The 15,822-nt window shown below is 41.9% G+C and overlaps 2 protein-coding genes across 2 annotated transcripts; both read right to left on the bottom strand.

Moving 5' to 3' along the window:
• Window positions 1-1,317: 1,317 nt before the first annotated feature.
• On the bottom strand, window positions 1,318-4,071 carry LOC106960571 (growth arrest-specific protein 1). The gene has a single exon (XM_015053717.1). It carries the CDS (start codon window positions 3,557-3,559, stop codon window positions 2,816-2,818), a length of 744 nt encoding a protein of 247 aa, XP_014909203.1. The 5' UTR covers window positions 3,560-4,071; the 3' UTR covers window positions 1,318-2,815.
• Window positions 4,072-9,683: 5,612 nt separating this feature from the next.
• Window positions 9,684-14,721, bottom strand: cplx3b (complexin 3b). The gene is made up of 3 exons (XM_015053705.1): window positions 14,028-14,721; window positions 10,260-10,347; window positions 9,684-10,168 (listed from the first exon to the last, which is right to left on the bottom strand). Exons 1-3 carry the CDS (start codon window positions 14,183-14,185, stop codon window positions 9,944-9,946), a joined length of 471 nt encoding a protein of 156 aa, XP_014909191.1. The 5' UTR covers window positions 14,186-14,721; the 3' UTR covers window positions 9,684-9,943.
• Between the last annotated feature and the right edge of the window lie 1,101 nt (window positions 14,722-15,822).

Below are 15,822 nucleotides of genomic sequence, written 5' to 3'. Positions count from 1 at the left end.
CAAGTAAAGCTTTTAACAGTTTTTCTTACAGGGCTGATGGTATCATTTTAACTGAAGCCTTAACATAGACTCCTGAACTGCCATTTGTTTCCAGTAAAAGTGGATTGAGCAATGACTAGACACTTAAAATTCCTCACTAGGTTTCAATTACACTGACCTAATCCCTTAAGAATCAGCAGGGAAAACAGCCACATACAGGGCTTAGTGAGACAGTGTAATGCTGAAACAGGAAAGACAGTTTGACAATACATTCTTATATTTGGTGGTCATTTGTTGTATTTCATGATGTCAATGAGAGCATGAGGACATACCCTTGCAAAAAAGTATAAAATCAATTACCTGGAAGACATCAGCTGTTTTACTTTGAATATAAAGTCACAGATATGACAGAAACTTTAAAAGTTGAATTGCAGTAATTAATGGCAGGAAGGTCAGACTAGATCTTTCTGCCATTAAGTCTTTCTGTAGACTATACCTTTTTAGAAACAACTGTTTTGTTTCTAAAAAGAACAAAACAACATTCTAGTGGGCTAAAGAGAGGCAGTGATGAAAAAAAAAAAAGCCATTGTGCTACAATGATTGAAAGTGCACGATTTTGCTGATGAACTGATTTTTTTCCCCGGACAATAATATCTGGGCAATCAAACCGTTTTCTCAGAGAAATCAGATCAACTCAATGACATGACTAGAAAACAATTTGAATATCTAGAATGTTACTGAAAATGTAAAAAAAAAAAAGAAAAAATTGCTAACCAGATGATCTGTTAGTTGTAAGTCCAACTATTAAACTAAAATAATAATCTGGTGCCATATATTTGACTTGTTTTGTTTGCTACAAAATAAATCAAATGAATGCGCATGATGGATGGATGACTGAATATTTTGTTCAGTTGCTTTATCTGACAGATTAAGTAAACCTTTCACCATGCGCAGGAAAAGTGGTTGCACCTTTTGAACGTTTTACATTTTCTCACGTTACAACAAACCTCTACGTTATTTACTGTGATTTAACGCGATAAAGCAAAACAAAGCAAGTCATAATTGCGAAGTGAAAAGGGAAATAATACATGAAAAAATGAAGAGTGGGGGTGCAGATGTGCTTAGCCCCACTGAGTCAAAACTTTGTAGAACTACCTTTTGCTCCAATCACAGCTCCAAATCTCTGTGGTATCACTACAGGCTTTGCACACATACAGATTAAAAATTCTCCTCAGGTTTTGACGAAATGTATGGCAAACAAATAACCCAGACATATTGTCTTTAAAACTCCATATACTGATTCACTCCTTTGTCAAAACACAACATGACACTTGTTTAGGTCACACATATTTTATTATAAAACCTCCATGGGGAAGAGCTTTCTCTGAATTCATATTATTGCTACTTTTCTAGAAACAATGCAAAACTCTCTGGCTTCTTCAGACTGAATCTGATCTACATTTGTATGTTTATCCTAATCGGATGTAGGTTAAACCTTTTTTTTTTTTTTTTTTTACTGCACACAATTGCAAAATAGATACACGCTCTTCATATTCTAGATTTATAATTTAACACAAAACATAGCTCAAGATTTAATTTCAAGTGGCAAAGACGGCAGCATCACTGCAACTTTCCCTCCATGACTAAACAGCTCAACGACGAGGAAGAGATGGGATGAGAGTGAAAAAACAAACAAACGCTGGTTTGAATCACGTTTTCTATCGGTGCAGACGTTTAAATGGGTCACATTAGCACCTCGGTTTAGATGTGGTGCGTGGCTAATTCACGCAGCCTAAAACTAGCACTGTAAAAGCATTCAAGGCATGTGTTTGAAAGCAATAAACCTCACTGTGAATTTGTGCAAGTAACAATCTCTTGTGCTATTTTGAGCTTTGCCTGTTTACAGACATTTACAAAAGAAACTGGTGACAAAAAAATAAAAATCAATTAAGATATCCTTAAATAAGACAGAAACACACATTTAACTCTCCAGGATGCCTCATTTCCTCATTTTTTTTATTTTATTTTATGTCTGCATAACTTTTTATTATAATTGTGAAGTGTGTACTTAGATAATGATTTTACTCCCCTACTTCGTGTTTTTCAATAAATGAAGACATTTCCTCGTGTTTTAAACTACAAATTGGGTTAAGAGAAAAGTTCTGCTTTTTGATGACTTCAGCAAAAGCTGAACAAAATGCAGACATTTTATGTTCACCCATTTTTGGCAGCTGACAGATTCTCTCAAAGTGTTGTGGCCGTGTGAAAGCAATAATAAAGTCAGGGAGCTTTTAAAAGCTTTTAGGGGGTCCAGGCTGCAGAGAGGAGGAAGAGAGGGTTGGGGAGAAGTCAGGAAGAGTTCAATAAAACAATCTCTGGATGGGGGAGGGGGACAAGCAGGAGTGCTAGAGAAGCACTTCAGTTAATTTAAGTAGTCAGACCCACACCCTCGCCTGTCCGGGTTCCCACAAATATTTGAAGTGTGGTTACTGCAACAATGCTAAGGCCTCTGCAATGGAGAGGAGAGCAAACAGAGGCTGAACGGCTCCAGTGTTTGCCTAAAGTCTTAATAAAGCCACACTTTAAGAAGCAATGAAAGCTAACCAAATAAACAAGAGCTGTTTAAAGGCACTCAAAATGTTCCCAACAAAAGTCTGCTTCAGGTCATTTCCTTTCACGTAAAAGGAAAAACAGTTAAGGTATTTTTGACAACACTTTCTGCGCTCTGTGTCAGAGAGGCCCAGCCGTAACCTTCATCGTGGGGTTTGCGCTCTCAAAGAAAAAGGGTCTCCCTTTGATTGATAAATCCAAACATTCCAGTCGGCAATCCATCTCCTCAGAATAATATCCATAGAAAGACAAACATCAGGAAGCTGGGTAACCTCTGGCACGCAGAGGAGCTGTCAGTGTAACCCTCATCTCTGTCAACTTTTCGATCGTCATCCTCATCGTCGTAGATCTCCTCAACTTCAGGCTGGTCGGAAGCAGCGCTGTGGTCCCCGATGGAGCAAAGTTTGCTCATGTTCTCCTTGACTACCTCGCAGAAAGGTCTCTCCACGCCGTCACAAACGCAGCGGTTCAGCAGCATGCCGTTCGGGATGAACAGCATCTGCTGGATGGTGGCCTTGCACCTGGAGGAGCACCGCCTGCCGTTGAACAGCTGCCCGCAGTACGACAGGTAGGCCGTGAGAGAGGCGTGGCAGCTGCTGTCCTCCTCACACCGCTGGCGGGCCTCCATGCAGCCGATGCCCCCTGCATCGCTGGGGTGTCTGCGGGGAAGGCACGGCTCGATGGCCCGCTTCGCGCCGAGGCAGCTCGGGTCCTGCGCGCAGTCGCAGGTCTCCAGATCCGGCCCGCTGCGGGTGTTGTTGAGCCGGATTAGCGCCTGGATGCAGTGGCTCGGGCACTGGCTCCTCGTCCCATGGATGTTCCCCTCGCATGCCGCCAAGTACTGGTTGTAGGCGAGCTCACACTCGGGCTCGTTGTGGCACTTCAGGATCGCCTGCCAGCAAACTAGCTGGGCGTCCAAAGCCACCAGCAGCCACAGGAGAAGCGCCAGCGAGCTGCACTGACATCTCATGCTTGGCTGAAGTTTGAGGCGTGTGACGAGCACATCAGGATCGGAACAAGTCAAGCAAGCGAAGGTCCGACGGAGTTTTTGTTACCAACGAGGTGTTTGTGCAAATGTTCCACAAACCTGCACCCGTGTTGGTCTCGCTTCCTGTTGCCGGGCTTCGTAACAGCAGAAACAACCAGGAGCGGCTGCGAAGTAGAGAAAGAGCGCAGAAACAGTCATCTCTGGAAGTGTGCGCTTTCCAAACCAGGATCCTCCGGACTGCAGTCTGAGAGCTATCCAAAGTCAACAAGAGTTCCGCTCTTAGTACTAATGTTTCTCACAACTCCTCGGTTCGCTTCACTCAAAAAGTATAACTTTTAGCATCCATCCACGCTTCCCAGAGTAGTTTTTGAAGACATAGTTCTGTCATGCTGCCCCGGTACTCGCGTCTTTGTCCTGCTTCTGGCTGTAACGCTTCACGGTCCGCCGAGCATTTCTCCACAACACCCCTCCCTCTGTCGAAAAAAAGAAAGGAAAAAGTCCCCCCCCCCCTCTCCCCTCTTTTCCCTCTGGCTCCCCTCCTTTTCTCTTCTTTCATTTACTATCCTGGCCAATGATTGGTCGCAGATTGGAAACCCGCTTCCAGCTCCACAAATCCGAGAAACTGCAGCGCACTGGTAAAGTAATCATATTGTCTGACATGTCAAATTCAAGCCCACACTTCAGTGTGGTTTACTTGGATTTCATGTGATAGATAGACCAACACAAAGTAGTGCGTATTTGTGGAGTAAGAAGGAAATTAATATAGGCTACGTTTTATTTATTTATCGCAAAGGGAAAGAGAGAGAGAGAGAGAGAGAGAGAAAAGTGTCAGGTTTGTGGCGTTTGTGTTTACCTTTAATTTTGCACCTCATTAAAAAACCCAGTGCAACCAGCTGCCTTCAAAAGTCGCTTAATTGGTGAATGAAATCCACTTGCAACCATTGTATCACCACGGCTGTTCCGTGAAGGTTGTTTGTTAGAGAACATTTGTGAACAACAAGCAGAGAGCAGGTTGAGATTCTAAACTTTGAACATCTCAAGGACGACACTTTAATTCAGAACCAGGGAAAAGCATATGGATCAACTGCAAACCTACTGAGTGATGGTGGTCCACCCAGACTGACAGGTCAGACATGAAGCAAAGAAGCCAGTGTTATTCTGGAGAATATAAACATTTTAATAAATAAATAAATACATTTTTAGTATGTAGCCACATGCCATAGGGAAGAGAGCGCACATGTAGAAGAAAAATGTCATGATCCGTGTTTCTGTGTATTTATTTTAAGGTTTTTCTGTGTTCAGTTTCTGTCCTGAGTCTCTGCTGTTTCTGCGTCTTCCCCGTTGATTGCTGTGCTAATCTTTCTGCCGTGCCGCCTGATCTGGACTGTTTTTGAGCATCTTCATTAAATTCATCATTTTCTTCTACAACCTGGGTCTCTGCGTCTCTCCTCACCACCTCTCAACCACCACACATGACAAAAATAAGGGAAATTAGCATTGAACATGGTCACTTGGTGGTGGCAGCATCATGCTGTAGGGATGCTTTTCTTCATCTGGGACATGAAAGCTCATCATAGTGGATGGGAAGATAGATGGAGCTAAATATAGGGCAGCAGGGTCCAAAAAAAACAACAAAAAAAAACAAACATCTGGGGCGTTGGTTCAACTTGTAAACCAACGTGTGAGTAAACTTTGATTATCTTCTATTTTCTTAACTCTATTGACATTTTTTTTATTATTTTGTGCTATTTGGACAAAATAATTTCCTTGTGGGGATCAATAACATAATCTTGAATCTTGAAATGGTTTAGCTGAAAGTACACTCCTTTGTTAGAATGGCTCAGTCAAAGCCCAGACCTAAATCCAGTTCAGACACCATAGCTGTAAACATGGCAGCTGTATAGCTGCTGCTAAATGTGGTTCTTCAAATGATTAATCCAGCAAAGGCTGAGCTGCATTTGTGAACCCAGCTCTGGGCTGGCATGTTACAAATTGTGAAAAGGTTCGAGGGCTATGCAGATTTTTACCAGGCACTGTAGGAAGAGACAGGCTGGATGAAAACTGGTTATAATTTTGCTTGCACGAAACCACGGATCTGTGTGGTCTTCCCCCCTTGGCTTCCTCTCGCAAAACACAAGTTAAAGCAGCAGCCAGGAGCGGAGCTTGCAAAATGCATTCCATTACAGAAAGGTCACATCTGCAACTTTTCTGCTCCAGCTTTCACCAGACCAGGAATGGCTGCTTTCTCTTACAGCTCCTCGCTAATTGTCACCGTACCCCTCCCTTTCTGTCATTCTGCTCAGTTTTAAGCCCCGGTTGAGAGAGGAGAATAGGGGAGAATGCTATTTTCTGGCCCGTTTCACCCTAATTGTGTCAGATTGGCCATGCAGTGGCCCAGTGTCTTTCCAGGGTGAAGATTGTTCACGCACTGCAGCCTATCAATAGGGAGGGGTTCGGCATCAATATATTTTACAGCTATTCCTTTTCACACCACACTTGAAAACCAGCAATAACTCAGGCTTTCCTGCCATTGAAATGGTAACTAACTTCTTTTTTTAGGGGGGGGGGGTCAAGTTGCTCCATGTCTACCCCCTCAAGTAGCTTGTGCCAGTTTTTGCAGGGGCTGCCCAGAACAGTTGGATGCCCAGGATGAAATTTACCCAAGGCTCCAATAACTTCTTTTAGACAAACACATGAATAAATAATTTGCACGTTTAAACATGCACTTCAGAAGTAATCAGTAAACAGAGTATAATTATGTGTAATTTAATCTAAGTACAACTGTTCTGTTAAATCCCTCAGTAGATTGCTAAGCATTAGAGAACAAACAGCGTCAGTTTTGTGGGGGAATATGGGAATATTACACACAATCCCAATAGAATACACTGGAGTTTGTGGTTGCAATGTGGCAAAAAGTGACAAAGTTAAATGGCTGTGAAAGCTTTTGCAAATGGTAAATGATGAACAAAGAAACTAAATAACAGGGAATTATGTTCTAGTACTTTTGACTAGGACTGCAAATATTTATCTTTCTGCACAGAGGCATGATGACCAGGGACTCATGAATTTGATAAAAAAATTCATAGATCTCTCTGTTTTTTTATTTTCATGAAAACAGTTTTTTTCATAAAAATGTGGTTAATTTCCTTCATTTCAGAACAACTTGCTAATAAATATACACTTTAATTGTCTAGAACTGCACTTTATTTGGATCAAATTGGGTGTTTTGCATTTGAAGTGAATAAATGTTGTTGGATTTGCTGTAGACTCCATAGTTTCTATATAAAGGAATTTGTTGCATAAACTAAAATTAATTTAACATTCCACCCACATTAAATTCTATTTCACAGGACATTTACCATGTTGTGAATTCTTACCATCCAATGCTGAATGGGAGTAGAAACCCCCACCTTGCATGCCATCGCTGTGCGTTCCTCGGTGTATTTTTGTCTCCCTCTAGTGTTCAGGCTGCTGCAGTTTTACCAAAAATGTTGAGACAAAAGCGAAATGAACCACAGCGTCATAAAAATGTGTTTATTGCAGTTAAAACTCAAAAAGGAACATCACGGAAGAACTCGCACAGTTACAGACATACAGTGAAACAGCCAAAGATCAAGAAGAGACTGCCATTGCAGCCTTTTCCTTAAAAATCAGATTCACAGGATAACAGCACAGAGTTTACACTTGTGTATTAGGATTATTGAGTTATTGATTTCAAGTTTCACACCTATATAAAACAAATAGTTTGTACTTTATGGCTTGGCTTCCAACTATTGATACCATGTTCTGATCTTTAATGGCAGATTCTAGTAGCTTTGTTTAAAAATAAGTTATTGCAACTTTCCTCCTGTGTTATTTATATGTTACGAATATAATATCCTCTATGACAAGAAATTAACCGTTGCACTCAAAACGTATTGCCTCAGCCTTCACTCAGTAGCAGCGTGGCACGTAACGAAAGAACATTTCCGTTTAATTTTGAGAAATCACAGAACAGTAAGCTTCCGCTACATAAAAGACGAAAATCCTGCCATACAGAAATTAGAACAAAAGTCTAAAATTTGGACACGTAAAATAAAATGTATTTTACATTAATGCAACACTGAATCCCCTCCTTACATCACAGGCAGGACGCCACTTGAACCCCACACTGACTTGACTGACTGTTATGTTACAAGCACTCCCCAGCTACAGGAACGGATTCGTTATTTTTTTTTTCCTTTCACAAAGACGCCGTTTAGCACATCACACTGGCTTTAACAACACAACATCCACCAGCACGAAAACGCGAATACTGAGATGGCAGATGAGGTGGAGGACGAGGCGAGGATCGTGGGACGGATGACGACACCACAAGACTCAACGCGTTGCTGGAAATGGTGAGAGTCAACCTGCTGGAGCCAAACAGCACAGAATTCTACATAGAACATAAATATCTGCATGTAGACTCAGCTGGATTTATGCACACACCAGAGGCAAACAATCTGATGTATCTGTGCCATTTCCTCTGCGTTGGTCGGAGTGTTATCAACAAAGGCTTTGGCATACGACTGAAAGCATTTCCTTTCTACCAATCTGAGCAGCCATCAGAAAGCAGCATATAAACAGATTCACACACAATTTATATATATGTATATATATATATATATATATAGTGGACAGAAATGGTATTGCATGGAAGCCGATTAACTTTGCAGACAGTTACATGTTCATGTAAAAGCATTCATCACTGCAAGTCTTCACACCTAAACAAGTGAGTAATGATTTGTAGGTTTTAGCAAAACCAAAAGAAATAAAGAGAAAAATGATTTAATAAATTAACCGCTCTGAAAGCGATTCATTTATCTTGGAGCTTCAGCCCTGACCAACGAGGCTCACAAGAAATGCTGCAAAAACAACAGCAAAAACAAATGTCACGGAAGATTAACCTTTTGGTTGTTCCAGACAGTTGTCGCCCATTAAATTGTCCGATTCTGTTTGTGTAATTAACATGAGCTGGTGTGCAGAGCCGGCTCAAGGCTGTTTAGGGCCCCCAGGCCAGCAGGGTCCTCAAAGAGTCCTCTAATTCTGACCAGAATGCTGGTCATTTGGCTAACTTACCATCTCACACTTTTGTAGTCTGATTTTGTACCCGACTCTTTTGCATTCAAGATGAAGCTTCTCGCCACAAGACCAACTATGAGGTATTTCAATGCCGTTTTAGGGACATCTCGTACCTGCTTTGATACCTGATAATTGTAAGAATATTTCTTTGATGTACTTATAAATGTTTGTGTCATTCTGTAAGCTAATGTTAATCCCAACAGGAGACGACTCAAGAGTTTAAGTCGGAGCTCAGAATCGCTCGTCTTTCTCAAGAGAAAGTCGATAAGAACCGCTTGAGCATTACTATGGCTAATAATTGTCATAGTTTGACAAAATACTTAACTACACCCAGAAACAAAACTGATACACAACGGCTGAAGAATATGCTTGAAAATGACTGACAACTTTTTTGTAACTTGTGAGCAGGACCGGTCAGACTCACCCGTTCTGCCTAACTCTGCAATGCTGCGAAAGCGTATGAGTAAGTCAGAAAAAGTACCCAATATCCAGGGTCTGCGGCTGTTTTCACCTTCTGAAACACTTTTTATCAACCACTGTTTAATAAAAAAGAATGACAAAGCAATGCACACTAAAAGTGGTTGTAGAAACTCTGGTGGGGGAAGGTCTTCTAAATCAAATTTTGTTTTGGAGCCCAGTTCTAACTTAGGCCGGCCCTGAGTGTTCAGCTTGTGCATGTGTGTTGTTGTTCCAACCGAGCAGCTGACCCCAGCGGTCCTGACTTTATTGGAGATGCACGCCTTAGGCAATGAAACTCCTCTGCTGAGTTTTGGAGACAAAAGGGGAGGAAAAAACACACACATACACACTGCTACGACCTCTGCTGCAGAACTGCATGGTGTTGTCACTGGCCCGGTACAGAGAGCGAAGGAGAATGGGAATACAGGGAATGAAGGATCTGGTGCACTGTACAAATTTACCAAGAGGAGAACTTGCTCGAACCTGCAGAAATGATCTCACTGGTTTCAGTTTTATCAGAGTGCAAATTGGCTCATTTTCTGACTTTTTTTTTTTTTTTTCCGTAAAAACATGAACAACATTCAGGATGATTAAGACTCAAAATGGTTTTAACTGGTTAGAAGGTGAGCCAAAGATCTCATAGGCTCCAGTTTGATTTTGATCCCCATATAACTATAATTATGCAACTCTGCTAACTGACATTCAACCAAAGCAATGAGAAAATGTCTACACCCGGAGAAGCTCTGCCTCTGATAAATTTCTCCACAAGTGAAACTCTGTTTTCTGGAGCAGCTCAGGCCCACTTCACATGAGATTGCAGTTTTCCGTCTGCTTCTTGAGGTCTTCAAGCGTGGCCTGGGCTTTGTCCTTCAGCTGATCGATGTCCACGTTCTGGATGTTGGACAGCTGGCCCAGCACGGACTGCTTGTGCGCCTCCTCCTGGTTGTCCTCGGCGATCATCTTGGCCAGCTCTGTGGGCAGCACCACGTCGTCCCCTGCCTGCTGGATCTGGGTCTCGTCGAGCTCGTTCTGAAGTGGAGGAACACGTGGAGAGAAAACACGCCAATGTTAGTTTTGCGCATTTGTCTGAGAAGCTGAGGTACATGCATTTTTAAGTTACCTTCGGTAGTCTGTACTTTTCCCGAAAATGGGTTCTGACTGTAGCCCTCTCTGCTTTCTTCTGGGCAAAATGAGCTTCTCGTTCTTGTCTGCAAGACAGGAAGGAAATTACAGCCTTCAGGCAGAATGTTCTGTAGGGAGTAAAAGCTTGAGAAAAGCTCTACTTTGAACCAAACATGGCAAAGAAAGGTCACCTCCTAGTAATTATTAGGCTTCTTGAAAATCTGAATCCAACATGCCAATATCTTCTTCATATTAAGCCTCTATCAATTAATCTGAACATGAAAAAAAACAGTTTCAAGTTTCCAACTTGGTCTGGGTCATGGATAGCCTGATCATTGCCTTCCTACATGATGGGATTTCTTCTGTGGAGCTGCATTTCTCTGGTAGAATTTCAGCCAGGCCAACCAGCGAACAGAAATAGAAATTGTAAGCGATAACTTCGATTTTCTGCTGTGTGTTCCTGAATTGTAGTCTGCCTGTAGTTTCAGCAATGGTAGTGGCGGAAGAGAACAAAGCCATTTAGTCCGTACGTCAAGGTCAAATGCTAGTGATTGGGTAAAATTCAAAATTTCAACAGAGTCCAGACCTCCAGCAAGCAATCGTTTCTCAATAGGTTCAGCAAAGCATAGAAGAAAGGGGCTTGTTTTTACCAGGCTGGGTCATGGAGGGTAATGTGGAGCAGCAGTGTCATTGTCGTGGACTAACAAAATGGAGATGTCTTCACCCTTTTCCACACCTGCCACAGGATGTAATATATTTCCTCTTCAGCTCCATCTACTTGCTAATGCACCCAAAGTTAACCTAAAGCTTAACTTGGTCTGGACAGTCTGCGACAAGTTACGACCTTTCAACGAATCCCCCTTTGTTATCTTGGAACACCCGTTTCTCGTGATCCAGGAATAGAATTCTGCAGATATTTGCAAATCCCACTCCTCCGAAATCCTTTGTCCTCTTTACCAGTGTGATGAAACACCAATAGATCGAGAGCACATGCAACATGTGCTCCGCCAGATCCTCCATTTGTAACTCATTTCTATGTGCTACACACAGCAACCGACTTGTTACAGAATCAGACTGACCATATGCCATCGTCAACCACTTCAGGAAATAATTTAGTGTTTTCAACCTCCTCTCATTCACTGAGGTGATCACTGGATATTTTATGATTTGTAAGTAGCAGAGTACATGGTAGACATTAATGTATATTAAGCTTAATGTATTTTAGTCATTGTTGTGATGTAAATAAATTTCAAGTGTTGTGATATGTGTGTGTGGTATGATAGCCTGAATTCAGACCTTCACTGAGCATCTGACGTCTATAGCTTAATTCATACAGGCTAGAAGAAAACTGATGCAATTTTTTTCTTGCTTTTCACATATTGGCATGAATAAATATCTGTCTTAAAGATGATCAATTACAAATAGTTTTTAGACGTTTATTAATATTTTCTACTGACAAGACTACCTCTTTTTGTGAACAATACCAAACTCCCACAAGATTCAAGCTGCAGACTAACTAGTTTTGCAGCAATTTGAAATGATTTAAAAGAGCAGGAAATGTTGTTAAAATGTGTTAAGAAAATTACCATCCTTAATTTATCATCTTGGTATTTTGTTTAATTTTCTGCTCTTTCTGGTCTATCTTTACAGTAAAATGCTCCAAACGTCCAGAATCAGAGTTTTGAGGCACACATTAGGAAACAAGGGGGTAGTAAATGCAGAATTAAAAACCTTTACAGTTGCATTTTCAATGTTCATGTCTAATTTGAAAAATTTTAAAATATGTCAACAAAAATGTTATAAGATGTAGTTTTATGCACAACAGTGTATTTGTTCAGTTTCAGCTCTTACCAGCAAGCCGAAAAAGGAAAAGTTGTGTTGGATATTTACATAATCTAATATATTATACTTGTGGATAACAAAGTGTACACTTGCAATCAGTTATACAGTTTAGAAGTTCAGTATATGTTGAGTCATCTATTTGGGAAAACTGGATTCCATACAGTATATTTATTTATTTCTCATTTAGCAGTGAGATATTTTAGCCACTAAATACCACACGAGTAGGGCAAGGAAAATGATAATTTCAGGAAATGAGAAATAAATAAAAAGCCTCTCCATTATACATATTTCTTTTTTTAAAGCTTGGAAGCTCTTAACAAGCCCTCAATCCTCCTCCTTCTCAACCTTAGTTGGGATTCAGCCTTCTGGTCTCCTCAGTTTGTGCTGCCTCCAGCAGGGGGCAGGCAGGAAGTGTTTTCTCCACTTCCAACTGCTAGAATGTTAATTCGTAAATGTGCTGCCAGCCACAGACATTGCGAGCCAGCCGGGCAACACAGTCTGAATCAAACTTGCTTGAACAGCCAGAGGTCAAACGTCTAGTGAGAACAACAAAGAAATGAGGACACTTTGTGCAAGAGCAGAAATCCGAGTGTGTCCTTAGGACAACATAATCCATCGAATAGGGCTAAAATATGAACACTTGGATGAAATCAGCAGCAGCATCAAAATTCAAAGAAACACTAGGAGGGACATGCTCGCACTCATTGTGTCAAAGGAAAGGTCCTCTTCTCGTTGAGATGGAGCCTTTCACTTCTTCGTGTGATCCGGAGATCACTTCAGATTAACATGCCAAACGTAGAAAGGCCATGCCAGCGCACACCAATGTGCAGCTTCCGTGTCTTCTGTCTCTCAAGGGCATCAGTTGACCCAGGGTGTCACTGCTGTGTCCTGGTGGCTCAGGGTGATGAAATGCCTGTATGTATGTGTCATCATGGCAGTGTGAGCAGCTCACACTTCACCTCGAAAGTCTCACTCTGTTTCTATCTAAGCAGGAGGAGCTTCTCCTCCTGATCTACGTTCATGCTTAGCACCTTCTGACTAGTAATTCTTCCCCACCGAAGGTCACGTCATGATGGAAGAGTGTCAGGCATCCCTCCTGTGGAGCTCAGTGGGCTCTGCTGAGTGTTAATGGCTTCACCTCCCACTCACTCTTAAAATGTCTGCACATGGTCCCAAAAGACAGTTTTGACGAAAGTGTTAGAAGGGAGGTGTTAGCTGATGGTCATAGGAAGCCAGAATCAGCAGAGGAAACGGGGACATTTTCTCTGTCCTAACATGCAGCATCATGAACTGACCATCACGGACCATCTAACGGGGCTTTGTAGAGTCCAGCTCTAAAGGCTGGGGCAACTTTGACGACCTGCTTGTCATATTTAATTCTTGCATTTTTACATTTCATGACTTCGTCGGTGGCTTTAGTTTTGTGGAAAAACTACAGACACTAAAACGTTATTAGAGCAAAGATTCACACAGAAATGACGAAAGTCGCCTCTGAATTAATTAGAGTAAGTTATGCAAATTTGGTTCCACCTGATTTTTCATCCATCCTATCGCACAATAATCAGGAACATCTTTCGCCCCCGGCACAGTAAAGGTATTCAGCGAAATAAATAAATAAATAAATAAATAAATAAATAAATAAATAAATAAATAAATGTAAACGTGAGTTCTTTTTTTTTTTCTTCTATTTTGCCCGAGCATAGAGATGGAGAGCTCCTCCGGGCGAGAGGAGCAGCTGTGTGAGGAGCGCTCCTATTATTGCACTGATGCGTAAAAAAGCACGCCGCGGACAGAGCGCTCCTCGCTTTTTTACCCATAGAATCACATAAGCCACAATATTTAACATATTTTGTAAAGAAAAAAACAACAAGAACAACTCCCTGTTCATTGCTATTCCACACAACATATTTCAGTCAGCGCTTACTTTTCCTCCTCTAACTGTTGCTGATATTGTTCAAATTCCTCTTGAGTCATTCCCTGCGCGGCGGCGTCTGATTTCTCTCCCTCGGATTTCTCCTCCGTGAGGCCGCCAGTCAGGTTCTTCAGCTGCCCTCCCACCACGTGTTTCACCATGAAAGCCATGGCTGCGGTCCGGAGAGTCCTCGGTTTGAGCGGCTGACGTTACGGGACTCGGTGCGCTCCTGGAGAGAGCGCCGGGGTTGTGGGGAGATTTCTTCCAAATCGGCGTTCAAATCAGACGCCTTGAGTCTTCACGCAAAAAGGGGATACAAAATAAATAAATAAATAAATGAGCGTAACTTTGGGAAATGCTTGAACCTGGAATCAGAGGAATGCGCTATCAGCCCTGGAGGCGGCGTCGGAAAGCTTGACAGTTTCAGCACCACTGGCCCCGGACAGCTCCGAGTCGAGATGGACGGAGAGGAGCAGCTCAGTTATGAGTCAACAAGTTTGGCGCTGAACTCTACCAATCCCGTGACTCCTTCCTCCGCCACCACTCCCTCCCTCCACCCAATCCCAGGCACCGCCGGACTCGGAGCGCGCTCACACGGCGCGGGATGCCGTGATTCGCCGTCTGAGGATGTGCGGCGATGGACTCGGGGAAGAAAACAACACGTGACGAGCGCGAGTTTCTCCTGGTCGCTTCGGTGCCTCCGTCTTTCTCAGGGACGTCCAGCCGCCGCTGAACAGATGAGAGCGTCCCGATTGCATGTTTATGCAAGGATTCATTGGCTTACAGTGCATCACCTTTTGTCACGTTATGGCCACATGCGTAGCACAGGATAGTGAAGTGGAATGAAAAAGGCACGTTTTTTGTCCAGTTGTTTGTTTAATAATTAAAACTCTGTCTGGAAAGTGTGGCGGGCATTTGTTTCTCCCGCAAGACAATAATCACGTTTTGCCACGATTGCAGCTGTCAGGTTTTTTGAGACCAGCTTTGCACATCTAGAAATGTTCAGCCCTTTATTTCCAAAATGGATCAAGGTCAGTCAGATTTGATGTATCTGCAAAGATCAATTTTTAGGCTTTGCCAAAACTTTGAATTATATTTAGAACTAGGCCATTCTAAAATGAATAATTTTAGAACGAAACCTTTCCATTTTAGCTTTGGTTGTACATTTCGCTTTGTTGACCTGCTGTAATTTGAAGCTCCACTCCAGTATTGCCTCATCCATCTTTCCATCGATTCTGACCAGCTTCTCCGTCCATGTTGAAGTAATGCAGCATAACGCAGCCAGCACCATGTTTCACTTTTAGAGATAGTTTGGTCAGAAAAATGTGAAGTTTATTTTTTTTAAGGCTTTTTTGCCACTCTTCTATATTTGACAGATTTCTTGAGTTTAGAACTAATAAATTTAACTTAACATCTTCACAGCTCCTTGACATTTACCATGGGACACTTTGCTGCTTTTTATGGTTACTTTTATTTCCCAGCCTGTCAGTTTTGGAGGCTTTCAGTTTTGTCACAGTCTTTTCCGTTTCTAGAGAAAGGACTGCTTTATGAAACATTCAAAGGTTGGGAAATTGTTTTAAGAACTAATTCTTCTTTGAGACCTTCACAGAAGAGTCTGTTTATTAGTTGGATGACTTTTTGTACTTAGAGGTATTAAGGTAACGAGGGTGACTACCAATGCATGACACAGCTTTTAGTTTTTTATTACAAAAAAAAAAAAAAAAAGCACAATCATTTTCACTACAATTCACATATGTCCACTACTTTGTGTTAGGCTGTTTCATGTAATGAAGTTTATGGCTGTAAC

The sequence above is a fragment of the Poecilia latipinna genome, unplaced genomic scaffold (genome assembly GCF_001443285.1).
Source record: "Poecilia latipinna isolate Pla-1442-1.1 unplaced genomic scaffold, P_latipinna-1.0 Scaffold1197, whole genome shotgun sequence".
NCBI classification, from domain to species: domain Eukaryota; kingdom Metazoa; phylum Chordata; class Actinopteri; order Cyprinodontiformes; family Poeciliidae; genus Poecilia; species Poecilia latipinna.
The sequence above is the reverse complement of the archived record's forward strand: the minus strand, read 5'-3'. Positions and strand labels throughout refer to the sequence as shown.

Excerpts from the sequence above, each read along its gene's own strand:
- LOC106960571 (XM_015053717.1), bottom strand. The coding sequence starts at position 3,559 with ATGAGATGTCAGTGCAGCTCGCTGGCGCTTCTCCTGTGGCTGCTGGTG.
- cplx3b (XM_015053705.1), bottom strand. The coding sequence starts at position 14,185 with ATGGCTTTCATGGTGAAACACGTGGTGGGAGGGCAGCTGAAGAACCTG. Across the intron at positions 10,348-14,027 it reads CAACAGTTAGAGGAGGAAAA|ACAAGAACGAGAAGCTCATT; the intron begins GTAAGCGCTGAC and ends CCTGTCTTGCAG. Across the intron at positions 10,169-10,259 it reads AAAAGTACAGACTACCGAAG|AACGAGCTCGACGAGACCCA; the intron begins GTAACTTAAAAA and ends CCTCCACTTCAG.